Source organism: Bidens hawaiensis, unplaced genomic scaffold (genome assembly GCF_021521415.1).
Source record: "Bidens hawaiensis isolate Kalapana, Puna unplaced genomic scaffold, B.hawaiensis_p1.1 tig00039879_1, whole genome shotgun sequence".
Lineage (NCBI taxonomy): Eukaryota > Viridiplantae > Streptophyta > Magnoliopsida > Asterales > Asteraceae > Bidens > Bidens hawaiensis.
Genome location: NW_027497014.1, coordinates 1 through 20,641, shown reverse-complemented (window position 1 = coordinate 20,641; position 20,641 = coordinate 1). Strand labels below are relative to the sequence as shown.

Sequence of the window (20,641 nt, the reverse complement as noted above, 5' to 3'; positions counted from 1 at the left end):
ATACGGGACGATATTAGAAATGAGATTGAGTATGATGGTTTTTTAATTTTACCACAAAATATAAATAGAAGGTAGAATATCGAATGGGACGTGAAGGATCTAATCATTTAACTACTATACCTATTAAAAGTAAGGGGTTGTTTAACAATCTTATATTGAATCATTAAAATTTATGATTAAGAAGCAGTCTCTGGTCTCTGAATCATTCAACATATCTCCTAAATTTAGCCATTAAGACTTAAAAGACTACCAAACAGTCCAAAGTCATCTCAATTCTCAACTATAGATTATAAGAGAATGGGCTATAGTCATATACATCTGCTAGAGATACCAAAAAAAAAAGAACAAACAAAAACTTAAACCCTAAATTCTAAAAAGAAAACAAATAAAGGTTTTCACAGTGGTTTCAGATTTATATAATAAAAAGTTATAAACAAATTACAAATACTACCATCATTAAAGATTGAAAATATGGCACAAAAAATATATAATCTCTAGACAGACCCTAGGAACCGTAAATGCTTTCATCATTCAAAAATAATAAACATTAAAAAAACTAATTTAAGGATAATCAGCTTAGGCTGTCATGTTGAGAATCATGGAGTTTGCCTTCTTCACCTTCAAAGATGTTTTTCTTAAGAGATATTGTCCACAAAAGATCAGTATCGGATCTAACGGTCACCATTTCTCCCATAGCAATATTTGATGTGCTCACCAACCCCCCAAATCTCATTTCTGTATCATCTGTCACAGGAGAGTTGCGTTTTATAAAGAATCAGGTCTCGTTTCCATGTTCAGAATTACCAATCTGCCCTTACAAGTTAAACTAACGGTATATTGGTATGCAGTTGGGTTCACAAGATTCTGGAGGGTACTTTAGTCATTTGACAAATAGTCCAAGACACAGTTTGTGACACCACTCAAGGTGAAAATATCAACCCGTTTAGTAGAATTGAGTTTAACTTGTGTTATAATTACTAAAAAAAAGTCAAACGGGTAAAAAATATTATAAAATCAAAAAATATATATACATTATGGAAATAAATTAAGTCACCATAGTGATTAATTAATGCATAAAACCTCCCAATATAAATTATTCAAACATCTAGGCTTTTATTGAAATAATATAATTTTGTAATCATACTTGATATACTAATTATTTATTACCCTTAACTTTTGTGAAAAGCGAAATTAACCTATAACACATTAACACATCATCAAAGGGTTTATTGTCTTTTCGAACTTTAAAACGACACTTGTGTCACCTCACAAGTTTTGGTTAATATTGGTACAAATGAAGCATGATACAAACTTTGATGACCTAAAGGTCTTCATCTCTTATTTATAAAATATTTAAAATTCTGGACAAAAGTGTTTCAACCTGTACTAAAACCCTTTTGACCCGTAACCTTACCCTAGGGGTGTAAACGAGACAAGCCGCTCGTGAGCTACTAGAGATCGGCTCACTAAAAGCTTGAATCGTGCCGAGCTTGAGCTCAAGCCTAGAAATAAGCTCGTTTACTCATCATGCTCGAGCTGGCTCGCGATCCTAAACTAGCCTATTATTTATAATACATATTTTTATAATAATTATCATTAAATATAAAACATTGATAAAAATATCATAATAAAATATACTATGTTATATATGAAACCTATAATTAAGGTACATATAAAAGATAGCTATAAATATATATAAATTATTTAATAAATAACAAACAAGCCGAGCCGGAGCCTGAAAAACTACTTACGAGCCACGTTCGAGTTTTAGAAATTGAGCTTAAAACGACCCAAGCTCCAGCTCTCGTAAAAGGAGTCGTCGAGCTCGGGCTCGGCTTGTTTACACCCTACCTGACCCGCCAATGTTTCCACCCACAACGAATTAATATTCAAAACAAGCACCTACCAAGATTCCATTGTAGCCCGGTAGTTGTAGAGCTTCCGGAAGGTGCACCAATGGGAATAAGGCCACAATGTGGGCCCTCGACCGAAGACACGATACTAATCTCAGGATGTCGGGCACTAGGAAGCAGTTGAATAAGACAATCATCAGACAAAAGAACAATCCGTGTCGTTGAAAAGCGACATAACGTGTTAACATTTCCCATTTCATGGTCAAACCGACCACCGAGAGCTCCAGCAACAAGTATGCACAGCTGTCGCCCCAAAAGAATGCATTATTATTATAACTTGTAAAATGCAATAACTTAATATGACAAAAGATTATTATATTACTTACGTTTGACTTTGTATTATCAGAAACGGAATCGAGTATATACGCGATGCATTTATGTAAATCTGTTGTGTCTTGATCGTCAGAATTATCTATAATTTTGGTTCCCTGCATTTAGTTAGGAATTAATAACATGGGTTAATTTTTTATTATAGCTAAAAGATGTGAAAGTTTAAGTAAATTTAGGTTACAAAGAGGTCCAACAATGTGAAAATAAGTAAATTTATAAATTTCAACAACTGACTGTAAAATTGTTGACGGGTCAACTCACGACTGATCTATTCTAGGGTTGTTTAAAAAGCTTGTGGCTCGCTTGAAATCGACTTGTATGTAAACAAGCTGACCCCAAAACAAGGTAGGCTAGGCTAGTGGCTCGTTTAACGTAAAATGTAAAAAGTTCAAGATAAACGAGCCACAAGCTGGCACGGGCTTTTGACGAGCAGAGCTCGACCTCAACATTTCAGCTCGTTTAGAAACTTTAGATAAACCAGGCTCAGCTCGTTTACAACCCTAAATTCTATCCTAAAAGACTACACATTTGATCTGTTAAGTCTGTTACCTAACCTTCCTTTTTGCCAACTGTAATTTGTTAACCATATGTACACCTAGAACATAAACAATCCACATAAAGATTAAAACCAACTTACCAAATTTCTGTAGAAATTCAAAACATCTGGTCTGATTGAATCCATGTCTCCTTTAATTACATCCGGCTTGTATCTACAACACACATGTGCTCAAAATTAGAATCTAACAAAAAACTGTTTTCTTTTTATCAAACAACAAAATAAACAAAACAGAAATCAACCAGTCAGGTATTACCATATAGCCAACATAGAAATCACCAACAAATGCATTTGGGAGTCACCATACACACACGACTCTTTTTTTGTTTGCCAACAAAGAAAATCACACATAATAATAATGATGGGGAAAGTGAATACGGTGCTGTCACGCACCTGGCTTACACGCAAAACCATTCAAAACTGTGTAATTTTGATTAAAAACATTTAAAAAAATGCCTAAAACACTTTATTACTCCATTTTATTGGATTAACGCTGCTTCTTATTTACAATCATTCACCCAAGTCAACATCCATGTTGCCGTCAAGCTCTTACACCCCAATTCGATTATCAATCATAATATTTTTAATTTAATTTTTAGTACTTTTGGGTAATCACATTTAATGTTGTGTGCAGATTCATGAATTATATGTTTTTTTTTTCAATTTTCAATACTTTTGGGTACTGCTCGGTGCTCACACAATAATGGCTTGCAAAATTTTGAATTATTTGTTTTCTTTTCTCTCAAATGTTACGTTTCACTAATCATTCTGTTTGATTCGCTCACTGCTAAAATCTAAGAAGGATTGGGAAAAAATAACAATTTGATTCGGTAACATAAAAACGCTAAATAATTTAAGATGAATAGAGATGATGAAACTTTCGAAATCGAAGACAAATAACAAGCAAAAACAAACATGTGAAATATGTCTACTTCGATGGGGTGTAAAAATAGTGCGTTTTAGTTTTAATTTTAAATGTTTTTAATCAAAACTACGTAGTTTTGAGGGGTTTTGCGTGTAAGCTTAGGTGCGTGACAGCACCGCATTCACTTTCTCCATAATAGATCAACTTAAAAACACGTAGTGGAAGTTGATAGATTTTAGTGTCATGAAGCTATTTTGCGTAATCGAGATTTATTAGTTGAAAACCAGATGAGTTTTCACTGAAATACACTTTCCGTCTTATCTGACTATTATTATTATTATTTTCGTGTACCGACTAAATACTTAAATCCAAAAGTGAATACACACCATTCCGAAAGCTATCAAATGCAGGCTGCTTGGCATTCTAATTTACAAGCATACTTGATGAGACGTCATTCATACAACAGAAAATGTTTAATAAAAAAAATAACTAATAATAATAAAAGACAAGAGATTTTGTACACACAATAGATTGCTTCCTTCCAGTCTTTAGGATGGTGACTGTTGTGTTAAAACAAAAGCCTAGACCTAGTTCCATTTTGTAATAAAGCAAGTCAAACATAAATAAATAGTCAGAGAGGCAAATGATCGAACACCTTATATGCATCATCAACAATAACACCTACCTTTGACGGATACTCTGAGGGCAAATGAGGGGCATGTCATCAAACAAGCGATTAGCTCCACCATCAGCACACACACGAACTCTTGCTGCTCTACAACAATCATTCATTCAATTAATAATATTAGTAATTAGACTGACCATGATCCCATAGAATTGGGGTGAATCGAGGGAGGCGCTGGTTAAGGATAATAAGCGCGTATGTGATTGTGGTGACGCCATCCGTGGGCGGTAATAAGAAGCTTGAACGGTGAGTCATCGGAGCCATGGATTGATTGATTGATTGAATGAAGAATGAAATAATAAATATATGATATGTATGGTTGACGACGAGATATGTCGGCGATTTGATTCAACGACTTTGTAGCACATAAATAATAAAAAAAAAAAACATTGTTCATTTATTTTGGTTAAATAAATATTTTTGATGGTTAGTTGAATGAATCTTCTTGTTAAACAATGATGCGAAATATAGGTATGCGTTTACGTTAGTTAACTTTACGTACATGTCACGTTACGTACTTCATCTTATTATCTTTTACTCCATCTCATTTGTGCATGTATTTTGTAGGGCTTTTAAGTTTGTTAACACTTTAACCGGAACTGGTAAGATGAATGGGTTGGGTTAGTTGTTGTGTTATAATGGGTTTAGGTCAAAATGAGTTATTTAAAAAAAGTTTATGATGCTTCAACGAAAATTAAAAGAGCTTTGAATCAACCAAAGGCGGCCTTATCAAAGCAAGACGACCACTAAATGATAAATTTTGGATTTTTCAATTGTTTAAATTAGTTTTGAATCTACCAACACTAAGCAGCCAACTTTTCAATAAATTCACGTTAGCACCCAAAGACGACCCCGATTATGAAAACGAGACAAAAGAATCTTCACAGTTAAGATTATTTGTCATTTTTCTTACTTTTTGATCTTCCACGTTAATGCCAAATACAAAAATACTTACTCGCATACTTTCATATCCACTTCTGATTCTCTATCTCTAATCTCTTTTGATTTCGTATTATGTATTGTGGATCCTACATTTCCAAACTTTTATTTGAGCGTTGGAGATTTTGGGAATTACCCAAATAATCAATACTATGAAAATGCTTCGTTTTACTCAAACCCAAGTCAAGTTCCTGTCATTGAAAATTTTCAAACCTCACAAAAATAATGAAAAACATCTACGAAGTACTAAAAGGGATGTTGCATAAAATTCATGGCAAAAACCAGAAATCTACAGCATTGTGGGCACAAGTAAAGAAGTTGTATGATGAAGCTCATGTTGGTAAGAAGAATGTTAAACAAATGAACGGTCGTTGTTATAAACGGATTAACGAAAGTGTCCAAAAGTGGGTTGGTGTGTACCAGGAAGCATATCGTTGCGTAAAAAGCTGAATGAGCTAGAAAAATGTTGAGGGTGAAGCTCATAAATTTTATAAGCAAGAAGTTAAAAGCAAGTTACCAATTATGTTGTTTTTTAATTTGTATTATGTGTAACACCCAAAGTAGGAGTTATATATACATCCTGACGTAACATGTTCTCATCTTGAATGTGAAGTGGAGAATAAGGAAAGTGGCGGTAGTACGAAAATAAAAAAGGGGCCATTCCAACTCAGAAACACCAAATACTGGTTGCTTAACAATTCAACGTCTAACAGGTAGAGATGCGGCTAAAGAAATAAAGAAGGTAAGGCTTATAATGCAATTGCAGAAGAACTTCATGCATTGAGGCTTATTAACGACAATGAGCTCTTTGAAGAAAACTCGACATGGAGCCAAAAACGCAACGCCAAAAGAAAGAAAGACACCTAAAGAATCCTGTGCTTAACACATTGTTATGAAAGGAGCATCTGTCACACCTAATGAAGAAGACATCAAAAACAAGTAATTTTGAAGTTTTATGAAAATTAAATCAAGTACCATATTTCTTGTATTTTTAAAGATTATTTGACATTGTTTTATCTTTAGTTTTTTTTTAATGGATGTGTAAAATGTTTGATTACCGATACCAAAAAATGCCCAATGTCATTTTGAACGCATTAACTGTGAACAAAAAAGAATAACTCCACACTTAAACGTAACTGGTGGGTCACAAAAATGTTTACTGGTTATGCACAATTTGGTCACATCAAACACCACAAAAAGCAGTTTAAACGCAATGCATACATCGGACAAACATTAAATAAATTAATTAGTCTATACAAGCATCAGAAAACATAAAAAAGCTAAATAATTTGATCTGTAAAACAAGCATAAACAACGTTACACAAAACTTGATCTCAAAAAAAAAAGGAAAACTCGTCGATAACGACCTACAACCGCAACGGAATTTCCATTATTTGCAGGTCTTTGTATACCAAGACGACAAGGACTTTTATGATTAAACGAAGACTAATCAGCATCGATGACATCCGAATTAATTATAAATTAAGAAAACAAAAGAACGGCTATACACTTAATACATGTTTTACATGAAGTAACTCAGAAGCTTTTTCTTCCGGGACCCGCCTTCACCATACAGTTCATTCCATTGAAGAAGCTCATTCATATTTGAAGACTCCGATGACACACTTGCACATACCTGCATTTAATAACAATATTAATGAATATGTCAGCTTTTTTATTTGTTTTTTTCAAACGGGTCGAACTGAAAAAAGAAAAGAAGGCGGCTAAGCCTGTCTCCTGATGTAGGCACCAAGATATCAAAACGGCGGTAATTTTAAGTGCATCATTTTATATAACTTTAAAGATTAGGTGAAAAGATGATTAAAATAAGACAGGTAGCATGCTAAATATAGTTAAAAACACTTTGTTGCACCCAGCGTAGTGCGTGCGGGCTGATATGTATAACATACAACATTTTATATAACTTTAAAGATTAGGTAAACAGATGATTAAAATAAGACAGGTAACATGCTAAATATAGTTAACAATATTTTGTTGCACCCGGCTGCGTAGTATGCGTGGGCTGATATGTTCGTCACAGTTCTACTGTTTTCAAACCCGACACAACCTTTTCATCTAAGGTCTAAGGTTTCCAAATCCGATTGCAAAAACTATAGAGCGACACTTGATTTCACCGTCTATTTCATGGAGAAAAAAAAAGCGAGAGGGCGAGAAGTCGAATGGAACTGAAACAATATAAGACTTTAAGAGAGCGAGTTGAAGATTTAAGTTCGAGACACTGTCGTTCGGTGGGCGATGGCCAAGCAATGATGGTGGCCTGTAGTCGACAGTAAAACTCCAAAGCCTAACCGTCACACGTCACCTCCTGACCGTAACCCACCAAACGACAACCCGAACTTAAAACTTCAGCTCGCTCCCTCTTCATCTCTCTAATTCTCTGCCATTATCTCGTTCCTCAGTTCATCAGATTTCTTTCCCTCTCGCTTATTTTTCCCCCATGGTATTATTGGTAGCGTCGGGTGCCAGTTTGCGCTTTCTGCATCTAGGTTGTAATTTGTAAAACCGCAGAATGTAGACAAAATCTAAAGTTATCTGCATCATGTTTGAAAACCATAGATTTACGACGAACATCACAGACAGCGAAAATATAAGATCGCGCATACAACGCCGGGACACCACCGGCAAGCAACAAACTGTAACCAACAACAAGACAAAACAAAAACCATCGATCTGTGACGAGCATCTCAGACAACAAAATATAAGATCGCACATGCAATGCCGATATAAACTGTAACCAACGACGAGACAAAACAAAATGCAGGTGACAGCATTCTAGCATGGCACTCCGGTGACTATGAACAGCCTCATACAACCTAGTATATAGCACCGGTAAGAAGCTACATGTTCTACACCAAGACATCGGGTCTGTTCAAATGTCGTGACAATCAACAGGTTCGTATTATCGTATACTTCCTCACACACCGACATGTTGGCATGGTAAGTATTTTCTCCTAAATCGCAGCTAAACGCAAGTTTTTCTCACGTAAAACACTACAAGTTGGTTCTTATTTTCTGTTAGTAACACAAAGAAACTGTTAAGCCACATTATGAAACACCACAAGCTGGTTTTCTACTATGTTCGGGGAACTACCGGGAGATTAAGTTGTTAAGTCATACAACAAAACTATGGGAAAGGGTATATAAGACTAAAATTAGACACAGAACTCAGATTACTGTAAACAAATTTTGATTCATTCTAGGGTGGTCCACTAGATGCGATGCAGATCCTAAATAACAAGATTTAAAAAAAGGTGTTCATTGACCTTCAAAAGGTAGGCTGTTGTATGCCATATCATGTGATTTGGGACAGCCTTGAGGGTAGAGGGGTCAATGAAAAATATATATAGATAATTGTGTTAGTCGCAGAAAGTAAACAAAACCTAAATGTGAGGCTAGAGGAGTTGCGCGTAGCTTTAGAGAGGAAATGTTTAAAGATTAGTCCCTCTCAAGATTGAGTACTTTTACTAGTGACTACATTGGTGCAAACAAAGATGAAGACGTTAAGATCACCATTACCATCAAAGACTAAGAAATAAAGATATAGCCAACCACGTCCAGGTAGGTTGGTGTAGGCAAAGAGCAACTACAAAGAAAGTGTGACAGAAGGTTCACAACTAAAACTAAAGAGAGCTTTTATAAGATTGCAATAGCTAGTTATATGAAATGGACTGTGAGACAATCAAGAAGGCACAGACAGGTAAGCTCAAGGTAGCAGAGATAAGGATACTGACATGGATGTTGAATGGCATAAAAAAATGAGGTTCTACGCATAGTTATCAAATGTGTTAGGCGCACTTAAGGCGCATAGACCTCTCTAAGGGCCTAAGCGCAAAAAAAAGCTTGGACCTAAAAAAAGCGCGCTTAAATTAAAAAAAAAAACAAAATTTGTAATGGAAAATATCATATTTTTCAAATACGAAAAGATTAAAGGTAGCTAGTATTTTGGACAAGATAAAAGAAGGAAGATTGAGATGGTTTGAGCATGAAAAGCAAAGACAGGCGACTATATCGTTCAAGCCAAGGAACCCTCAATATAAAGAGAAGGAGTGGAAACAAACCAAACTAACTCAGGATAAGCTGTTTAGACAGGATTAGATGTTGCACCTCTTTCAGGGCATGTTCAAGGATAGGACAACGTGAATTTTTAGTGGATAGTACAACATTATCTCAGCTTTGTCTTGGGGGCTTGGATTTTCCTTTGCTTTTGGTGGCCTTTGCATGCCACCTTCTACTTGTCTTCGAGCCCATATGATGTTGTATATCTAACATTATACTTTTCCATCATTTTTCTGTCATTGGTAGCTTATTATTTTCTTAATTCTAGTTGTTCTATTATTTAGATTCCATGAGAAGCACTCTATGTTTCTAATATCCTTTTCATGTCAGCCTTTCTATCCTTAGGTAGAGGTATGGTCTGCCTACATCCCACCTTCCCAGGCCCTATCAATATCTATATTGCAAATGGGATTTTAGTGGGTATGGTCGTTGTTTTGTTATATTAATTTACAAATAAAACAAATTCTTAAGGTTCATTAAAAAATACTTAGTAAAAGGGAAACCATTAGCTACAGTGGGTTTGGTAAAAAATATCGGTAAAAGCATTTAATTATTTTAAAACAAGCGTAAAAAATTGACGCATATATCAAAGTCAAAATAATTTTATGGTAAACATATTTCAAAAATAACTTTTCTTGGTGCATAGACGGTTCAAACAGTTTTTAAAACAACAAAGGAAGTCATTTTATGTTAAAAGCAAAAATGGACAAAAACTGAACAAGTACCTGGTCATGTGCATATTTAAAATCATCCAAACATAAGGGGCGGACATCTACACTGCTATGCAAAGCCGGTGGTGGTTTATTCTCTGCCAATGCCAAAGCTTTCTCCTGTATACAATATGATATAATTATGAGCCACAAAATTCAGCATGCATTCATTTAACTAATAAACAAATTTGAATGCATAGTGAAGTTTATGTAGGTTTAGGCATAATTTTTAAAAAGTAACACAACAGGCAGTTTGATAAGCGGTTCAGATAAAGATAGGTAATCACTATGTGTGGGTCGAATAAGGTTGGGCTAACTCATAACCCGAGTTGGAATGACATGTTTAACCCATTTCAGTTATTTCATGTCCAACGTTCTATATTTGGCCCGTCTGCATATAAATGGGATGGCATGCCACCTCTAGTTATTTTGCATAACATTAACATAAAAGATAGTAATAAACAGAAGCAAACCTTTTTTTCCTTCTCCAAAATTTCTCTTATGGGACAGTGAGCTGCCGTCACACAAAGATTCTGAAATTTTGAACACATAACCAAATTCTCAATACCAACTATTAATAATAAAAATAATAATAAGGATGATAGTAATAATAATAATGATAAAACAAGACCTTCAAATCACTTCCAGAGTATCCATCAGTCATATTAGCCACTGCTTCAAGATCAATATCAGGCGCAAGTTCCTCTTTTGCCAATATCACTCTCAATATTTTCTCCCTATTTGTGGCATCTGGTAAGTTAACCATCAACCTGCAATTCAGAAAGCAATAAAAAGTTTAGATGTAATATTACTTCTAGTTAGTCCATAGCTAACTTAAAAAGTCTATGCAATTCTAAATTTGTAAGACTAAAAATTAAAAAGAAATAAAAATTAAAAAATATATATATCCAACTAAGACTATAATCTCAGTATTTGCAAGTTATATTTTATAATTTAATTATTAAAAAAAATATATCACAAAAATAAAGTATTAAGACAAGTTAAAATGCAACAAAAGAGCGTAAGGTTTTTACAACAATTTCTATAATTATTAATGGAACTAAAAGACCATAAGGTTTTTACAACGATTTCTATAATTATTAATGGAACTAAAAGAGAGAGAGAATTAAAAGTCATACATATGCACACACACACTTGTATTAATCAAAATTAACATAATATATATTAGTTTTCATCAAGTTTTACCTGCGAGGTAATCGCCTAATTACAGCTTCATCAAGATCAAAAGGCCTATTGGTTGCACCAAGTACAAGTACACGCTCTTTATCTTTAGTACGTAAACCATCCCAATTTACCATAAACTCGTTTTTCATTTTACGCATTGCTTCATGCTCACTGGGATTTTCACGTCTTCCCAGCATGCTGTCCACCTGTTACAAAAATATACAAAATCAAATTCAAAGACCAAAATATATATGACAGAGGAAAATAGTCTTGATTATCACAATAAGAAAAACAAACTAAATGCATAAAATACAACCAGCTTTGTTTCAGCAATAAAAACCCTCATTTTTTCATAAACCAATTTTTCGGCCCCACATTATAAAAAATTCAGCATGGTAAAAGGTACTGATGCATCTACTTAAATATGGATTACCTTATATCAATATTTTTGAAATATTAAAGATTTATGAAAAAAACTTGTAAGTTATCACAGAAGAAAAATAGCCTTGATTATTACAATAGGAAAAACAAAGTGCATAAAATACAACCAACATCGTTTCAGCAATAAAAACCTCATTTTTTTATGAACCAATTTCTAGGTCCCACGATAAAAAGAAGTCAGCATGGTCAAAGGTACTGACGTATCTATTGACATACAGATTACTTATGTCAGTATTTTTGAAATATTAAAGATTTATGAAAAAACTTGAAAGTTTTGAGGGTTTTTATGCATTTATGTCAATGATCAAATGCATCCAAGAAAGAGTAAACAAAGTAAGCAGCTTTGATCCTGTTTCAATTTCAGGCAACCAATTTTGTTTTCACTACTAAAAGGTAAAAACCGTTAACGTTAAAATATTTCAAGTTAAAGCAACTGCCAACAATGGCATCAGGTAAACCAGTTTCAGCACCACATCAAAAGAAAAGGATCAACATAATCAAAGATACAGACATGCATTTAACATACGATACACCTTTGTTTTTGTACGGACATATTGTATACCTTAAATTATACTTTTAGAAGTTAAAAGAGTTATATCAAATAATTTGAAAGTTTAAAGATAACAAGAATCATCAAGCATTGAGAAATTACTATAGCACCATTAAAATAATGTACTAACCTCATCAACAAAAATGACACTTGGCGAGATTTTACTAGCAAGGCTGAAAACAGCTTTAACATACTTCTCTCCTTCGCCAAACCACTACAAAAATCAACATGGGGATACATTATTATGTTCTACTAACGAATCAATATTAAAAAAAATAATTTAAAATGAAATAATAATTTAGAATAAAATTGATAGCCAATATTTAAAAAATAATAATTTATAATGAAATAACAATTGGTACCTTTGAAGTAATGCTTGACATTGATATGTTAATAAAATTTGCACCAGCTTCAGTTGCAACAGCTTTGGCAAGCATCGTTTTACCAGTACCAGGGGGTCCAAAAAGCAAGATTCCTTTACAAGGCTACAAAAAGGTATTGTTAGGTCAAAATCACCTAAAAACTTATTATACAGACTAAAACAATACAACAAATTAGAGGTGCCATTTTCAAAACAATAGCATATAAATGGGTTGACTTGTGTTGTGTCAAATCATATAAATTTTGGTCAAACGAGAATGCGTCAAACGAATCGTACATGTTGACAGTCACCAAAACCTATTTTTAACTAGGGGCACAAACAAGCCAAACTGCTCGTCAGCTATTTTGAGATCAGCTTGCTAAAAGCTCGGAATGCCTAGATAAGTAAACAAGCCCGAGCTTCAGTAATCAAGCTCAAGCTGAATCGTGAGCCTAAGCAAGTCCATTATTTGTAAAGATTCTATTTTATATTACTACAATAATTACTACTATGCATAAAACTATGATAAAAAATAACTAAAAAATAAACATCATGTTAGCTATAAAAACTACAATTAACTAATGTGTAAAAAATATAATATAAATGTATATGAATCAATTATTAATAAATAATACACAAGCCAAGCCAAGCTGAGCTTGGAAAACTGCATCACAAGCCAAGCTGGAGTTTTGGAAATAGAGCTCGAAACGAGCCAAGCTCTAGTAAGTTAAAAGCCAGGCTCAAGCTCTGGTATGTTAAACGAGTCGATCTTGGGAAGTTAAACGAGCCGAGCCCGATTTGGCTTGTTTACACCCTTATTTTTAACCATCCCATTCACATCTTGCCACCTTAACAAAAATATACTTATGTCTTTACCTTTGTTAACTGTCCTTTACAAAACAACTCAGGCCTTTGAAGGGGTAGCATCACCAATTCTTTTAAAGTATCTTTCACGGATTCTAGGGCACCAATATCCTCAAAAGTAACACCAAGCTCAGTAGGAGGAATAACTTCTGCAAGAAGTCTCTTCTCAAATTCATTTTCAGTAACCACATCCTGAAATATAAAAAGAAATTTACCTTAATCTTAAATGAAATTATTATATGACAAAATAATCAAAAGATGCATGCAAAGCATAATCTTCACCTTCAGTGACTTCTTAGTACTTTTACTCTCGTTTTGAGTGCCTTGCAGTATGCTAATCCCATACTCGAGACTACAATTCACAACATAGAGCAGAAAATAAGCAAAAGTAGTAGATGGGGTTAAAGGGAATACTTTTTGAACCTGATTTACTGACTACTACACCTTTTTTTTAATTAATGTTCGGATAACAAGTAATGCCTCCCATTATCTAACTAAATAAGGATAAGTAATTGCGAATTAGGTTTTCTATTAAAATGTAAATAAAGCTGCCTAGATTTGTCTTCTTTTCACGAAAATATCCTTTTTATTTGTCATTCAACAAATTTTAGGGCAACAAAAAGTATTATTGGCGGGTAAAAAATATAACCTAATTTCTTATGTTAACTTGCAATAAAGTAGTCCCATTTCACAAGGTCTCTTTATTTTTTTTTAAAAGATGTCCTTTTTGTCATTTTATTTATGTATTTCTTAAAAGTAAAAAAATTGTCAATTAATCAAACAGTTGACTAGCTGTTTAATGATTATTAAAACTTCAAACAGCAAAGGCGCATCACCATCTACTAGCGCATTTTGTTACAATTGATTATATCTTTCTGATTATTTAAAATCAAATAACAAGTTTTGAATCATACATCCAAATATACCCTAATTGTGTTCATAAGTTGTCACCTAAAACAAAGAAAAGCAAATGGCAATACCTTTCATTAGAGAGCACAGGCTTAGCATCTTTTACAAGAGCTTCAGAATTCTGCATAAAATGATGACTCAAAGCCCATCCAATAACTTTCTCCACACCTATTAGCATTAAAAAGTCAAAATCGGTTGAAAGTATAAAAGTCAAAGAAAACTTTGGAGTCTTGGAGATAATCAGAAACAGAACAAAAGTGTACTCACTTTCATTTGTCAAAGTTTGATCTTTTATTAAAAGTTCATCAAGGTTGGAGCATTCAAGACCAACACGGTTCAGAACCTGAAATCATGAAATCAAGGAATTGGGTTATGTTACTTTTTACAACGAGCGAGTAAAATCAGATGAAAAGTCACGAGTCAAAACTCTCTCGAAGATTGCATTTTTATGCATACAGCTTCTTATATCTTTTTATTAAAAAAATTGATTGCTACTGTAGTGATATAGTTGCTATATATATATAAACATGTTTAACACAATAAATATAAGTTTCAAAAGACACTTACTGCACGGATGCTGACAATATTTGATTGTGATTTCAACGTCTCTATATCACGATCCAGCTGTTGCTTCCAGTCTGAAAGTAGCAACTCATCCTACCATGATTTTAAGAAGATTATTAAAAGCCATAATCATTTAAAAAAAATTATTGGAAAAAGAAAGTGGCTTTTACTTACCTGTGGCATCTGTATAGTCACTTTGTTTGGAAAAAGACGAGTGAGTTGCTTCATTGTTTTTGGGGTTTCTTTGCTTCTATCATGCAGTCTACCAAAATCATTCTGTGTAGCATTTAACCACTATTGTGTTAATAATATTTCCCAAATGAATAATATTTCAGGAAAAGTGGCTTAAACATCTATTATATTATAACTCAAGAATATATCTTAATCTTGACAAATTATCAATTGCATACCGGAAAAGCTAAGTCAAGCAGCGTTGTATGATTGCTGCCAAACTTCGTGAACAATAATCCACCTGAAGGAGACTGCAAAACAGTGTTAAGTTAGATGATTAGATGCCATAAATGTCTGTGTGAACATGAATGAATGCACGAGTGTATGTGTATCATATGTTCGTGTAAACTAGACGATTAGATATCTTGATTATGTGTACAAATATGCATGTATACATATAGATTTTTGTCAATATATGATTGTAAGTATATCTGTATACATACCTATATGTCATGAGTATGTGTAATATACATATGTATATGTATGTGCAACTTTAATGATTAAATGGCATGAATGTGTGTATGTATGCATGCATGTATATATACTTGTGTACATATATATGTATGTGTGCGTAAGTTTGATAATTAGTTTTCATGAATGTGTGAATATGTATGTGTATGTATGTATGTTAGACAATTGGATATCATGAACATGTCAAAATATGTATAATGTATGTATATCAGTATATGTTTGTGTAAGTTCGATGCTTAGCATGTGTGCAACTATGTGTTTGTATGTATGCATATGTTTGTATAAGACAGACTATTAGAGATCATAAAAATGTATGTAAATCCGTATGTGTACTTACTTTCTCCTTTCGACTGTCCAACTGAGTGTGTGAAGCAATGACAACCACGTTTCCGGGTATGTTTTCAAGCTTATGCTTGAAGGAACTATAGGCCTCTGGATTTCCCAGCATTGATTTTTCTATATCTTTTACAAACAAAAGCAATGAACTGCTTTTACTTTCTTTAACAGCAACCTGCATACACAAATGGGCTTTTCAAATTAGCTAGCTACGCCCTCATTCAAATGTTTATTAACTTAATTACAGGAAAAGTCACCGAATTTATGAATTCTAATTGTAAAAAACCGTTTTTTTTTCTTTTTACTTTTTATGGCACAATCTTCAGAGTCTGCAATGAAAAGTTGTAATAGATGACAGTAAAGTTCAACAAACTGAACATCACAATCTTCAGCTATTCTTTGTTCTTAGTTAGTATCTAGTTGTCTAAAAATCTGACATATTGATACTTATTAACTGTTAATACCACTCACTGCAACTTATATTACTTTTAATTAACTATCAAATACAATATACTTCATTATTTCATTATTACTTACACTATAACAGCTGGCCCTTGTCCAATACTTTTTTTGTTGCTTTAATGTATTATTATCTAGTTACTTATGTTATTGACTCCCATTGCTTCAATTATTACAATAGTTGGCAAATATAATTTATGGTGGTCAATTAAGAAGGCAAAAAACATCTTATTAAACTTAACTGTAACACTACATGTCTATTTTATGTATAAAGTATACTTTTAACTGTTAAAACTGAACTGCTTATTATCCGTTTAATTGACAAAAAACACCATACAGCAAGCCAACCTCAGTTTCATGCTAGGTTGGGAAAAAGAATGACATTATAAGTAGGCAACAAAAGTATACAACTTCTTTCATCAAGGCCATCTAAATATTAAAACTACTTTATATGCCACCCATTTATTCATCGTGTTTCATTTGTACCAACGTTGACCAGAAAAACAAACTAAATGATGAAAATACTCTTATTTTACTTTGTGGATAAAATATTTTGAAGTTTTAACAGTAACATGTTGACACCTAATTAAAAATATTGATCTACTTAAAAAAAACTAAATGCTAATTTTCATCATTTAGCATGTCTTGGGTCAAAATTAGTATAAATCATAGTTATTAAAGGCGTTAGGCGAACTCAAGGCGCATAGGCCTTGCCTGGGGCCTAGGCGCAAGGCGCAAAAAAAGCGAGGGCCTGAGAAAAAAAACGTACTTAATTAAAAAAAAGTATTAATATATTGCAAGTATATATACTATGCTTTGAAAAAGAGAACAAATTTATATTGTAAGTATATAAAATTAATATTACTTTCTAAATATATTTATAGAACTGATATACTTAGATATTAAAATCATCTAACTGGTTTCAAAATAATATTAAACCTTTTTTAAGATAATTTGTGTAAAAGAAATATTAGCATATAAAAATATATAATTTTGTACCTGCTATAATAATAATTTAAAATACTTTGAAAGAAAAATGAATTTTGATCCTATTGAAGCAGTCACTTTTCATACTTTTGTGCAGCCTTTCTGCAAAGACACTTATCTTTTTAAGCAAAGTCCTTATTTTCTTTTTATCATCTTCTTTCTCACCTCTTCAAATTCTGCTCTCCGGTGATGCAACCAAGGATCTGTTCCAGACAGAATTTGACAGTAATTTGCAGAAATCCGCCAGAAACTGGCAAGAATCTGGCTGGAAAAGTCACCGGAAAGTCATTTTTGACCGGAAAGTTAGCAAAAGAGCGCCTTTGACTGTGCAAGGCGGTATGGTTGCGCCTCGCCTGAAAATTACGCCTAGGCGTGCCAGGCGAGCGCCTTTGATAACTATGGTATAAATGAAACAAAACACATACTTGAATGGCCTATAAGGCTATAAAGCAGTTTTAATATATGAGTAGCCATTATTCATAGAAGTTGAATACTTGGGTCACCTCCATATACATTATCTACTGATAATATAAACAAGATAATATGATTTTCAAAAATTTAAATAATATCAACTTGAAAAGAAAGACTGGTCTATTCGCACCTCAAATAATTCATTAATGGCAAGCTTCTCAATGTCTTCAGCACTAGAAGAATCCAGGCGAAGTGAATCAGCTGCAAAATAAGCCAGAAAAAAAAAGTACAATGCAATTTACATTTTGCTAATAATAAACAGTAGCAAAATACTATGCTACAATATTCACTAATTGCATGCTATATAATTTACCAGAGCAGAAAAAGCCATGGTCTTCCTCACAAAGTCCTCCAAGATCATTGCCTTCTTGAACTGATTTATCGAATCTAACTCCAATCTTGGAAGATCCATTTTCTTCAAATGGAAGTAGAACTTTCCCCTTGTAACCATATGTTGGCCCCCTAGAAATAAACAAAATAGACTTCTAATATTTGAGAGAACTAACAAAAAGTCAATGTTTCATTTGATGATGAAGTTTAAATACCTTAAAGGAGTCTGCAAAGGAGAAAAGCTAGATGACAGAGAACCCACATATTTAACTCTATCACCTGCATAGAAATGAGAATAGCAGTTGTTATCGCAATAAACCCAGAAACAGTCGTGTGTGTGTGCGTGTGCGCACGTGGGTACATCAATTTGAAATGTACATATAAACAGATTGTATGCATTAACTACATAACAAGTAAGTTATTTACTTCTCCTACAAGTATTAGATTATCTTTAGTACAAGCATGTCACTAGATTCATAGTTTATTTTTTTGCATGAGTCGAGCCTATAAACCTAGATCACATATTTCTCGAATTGTACACACTAACCATTCGTAATTTCTTTTCTGTTTGTTAATTCTCAATAAAATCTAGCACCACTCTTATCAACTTTCACCCTATTTGACTAATACTAACCATTCGTAATTTCTTTTCTGTTTGTTAATATTTGATAAGAATCTAGCCCCACTCTTATCATCTTTCACTTTATTTAACCAATTTCCCTTTAAGCTAAATTTATTGGTTTGACCTGTTTGAGAAAAAGCTCAGCCTAAAATTGACCCATTCGTAAGTTAACCGGTCATATACCTTTCTTGAAAGTGTAGGTTTTTGATGATGCAGTAGATGCCTCCTGCTTGGGCTGGGCATGAGAGCAGGTAGTAGATCCACCAATTATATCAGCTTCAACACTTGATGTTGGCTTTTTGGAATGTATAACCCCTGCCTGTGGGGCCCGTTTAGCAAACACACTTGTTCTTTCAAGCCTACCACTGTCCTTTACTGAAGTCTCAGTTTCCTTAGAAGCTGACCCCTGGTACGAGAAAAAAGATTAATCATAGAGGTAAGAAAATATGAATGTTCAGAAACTGGTAAATTTTAATCGGGCTGAGTTGACCTGAAATACCTTTTCTATATTATGAAATTTTCTCATAAATAACTATAACTCTATAAGAACCTTATTTACATAAATCCCTTAACTTTATGAGGACCTTTTTGTTGAGTTTTTATAACTTTATACAAAATCAAAGTCCAGGGACTCGTGTGTGAATTCACCAAAAATCCATAGTGTTTTTGACAATTGGATCGAATGACCATGAAAGTAAATGGGTTGAAAATTGGCAAAAAGGTAAAGCCTTGCTTGATGGTTATTAGTTTAAAGAAACTGTGAACAATAGAAAAAACTTACACCAGGTAACAAAAGAGAATCAACTACAAGCAGCCTAGCACCAAAATGTTTCGCAAGAGCCTTTGTCAATGTTTCCTGGTAAATTTCTGAACCTGTGTTTTAAGATTCAAAAGTTAAAAGTGGAGGTTAAAAAGAGACTAGTTTTCCATTTATTCTACACGGATTCAGCCAAGTACCTGCTGGACCAGACAAGAGGATCCTAGGGCATAAAATAGGAAGATCAGAAGCATACTTCACGAACTCATTGCGTTTCAGGTGTATATAGGTAGAAGCAATCAGCACACTTTTTGTTGTTTCACTGTAAAAAATAGGGAAGTTATTCAAAACATTTACTGAATGCAATGTTACAGAAACAGAAATAAGAATCAAGACTATTTATTTTTAATAAACCCCAGCATCATTGCTTGATACCAGCTTAAAAAGATGAATAAAAAGACTTGAATGAAGCAGCCTGGCTGAAAGTCGTATTTGCTTTTGCTTTTCTTCTCTTGTTCTCTTTTCTTAGTTAGGCCCAAGAAAGTACAAGATATATTTGACTAATATACTAAGATGATAGCTAGAGACTAGAGATGAGAGTGCGGGAGGATCTAGATTTGTAACAAATATTCGACTTTGCTTATGCAAATTGTTATGTACCAAAACCAAAGAATATCGTCGATGGGCTACAAAAAAAGAGGATCCTACTTCGCTCATGTACCGTCTTTTAACTCTCCTACCGCTGGTAAAGCTAGCAGTCTAATACAATTTCTGCATGTTAAGACAGCACACTAGTACATTTTCTTTGACCACTGAGACCAACCCCCAAGCCCGGTCTTTGAACTAATAAGGCATAGTAGAAAACTTCAGACTGACTATCAAATATTGCTACTTTCCTAAAAAGCCAACAAGCAAAGTTCGTCTTAAATTTGGTTATTTGTTTGCATGTGCATTCTACTAAAATATGGTGACTGCAATTTCTTGCCTTTAAATCAAACATAAATAAGTCAAAGAGTGGCAACAAAACA

At 33.5% G+C, this 20,641-nt stretch overlaps 2 protein-coding genes across 3 annotated transcripts; both read right to left on the bottom strand.

The window, feature by feature from the left end:
- Nucleotides 1-555: 555 nt before the first annotated feature.
- LOC143591534 (thiamine pyrophosphokinase 1-like) lies at nt 556-4,558 on the bottom strand. 2 transcript variants are annotated; one of them, XM_077071715.1, is made up of 6 exons: nt 4,487-4,558; nt 4,363-4,439; nt 2,881-2,969; nt 2,240-2,341; nt 1,907-2,156; nt 556-744 (listed from the first exon to the last, which is right to left on the bottom strand). In XM_077071715.1, exons 2-6 carry the CDS (start codon nt 4,382-4,384, stop codon nt 572-574), a joined length of 636 nt encoding a protein of 211 aa, XP_076927830.1. In that variant the 5' UTR covers nt 4,385-4,439; nt 4,487-4,558; the 3' UTR covers nt 556-571. The 2 variants fall into 2 exon arrangements, with proteins under 2 accessions (XP_076927830.1, XP_076927829.1); XM_077071714.1 differs by having other exon boundaries at nt 4,363-4,434; nt 4,487-4,552.
- Nucleotides 4,559-6,545: 1,987 nt separating this feature from the next.
- LOC143591533 (uncharacterized) lies at nt 6,546-20,008 on the bottom strand (the record flags this gene model as incomplete). Its single annotated transcript, XM_077071713.1, has 21 exons — nt 6,546-6,924; nt 10,091-10,195; nt 10,549-10,608; nt 10,707-10,845; nt 11,282-11,466; nt 12,382-12,465; nt 12,614-12,736; nt 13,489-13,668; nt 13,759-13,828; nt 14,457-14,553; nt 14,653-14,728; nt 14,953-15,042; nt 15,124-15,225; nt 15,360-15,431; nt 15,989-16,162; nt 18,035-18,105; nt 18,218-18,366; nt 18,450-18,513; nt 19,040-19,262; nt 19,638-19,729; nt 19,814-20,008. Coding segments are annotated over 21 exons (2,465 nt in total), but the record flags the coding sequence as incomplete, so codon positions are not given.
- Between the last annotated feature and the right edge of the window lie 633 nt (nt 20,009-20,641).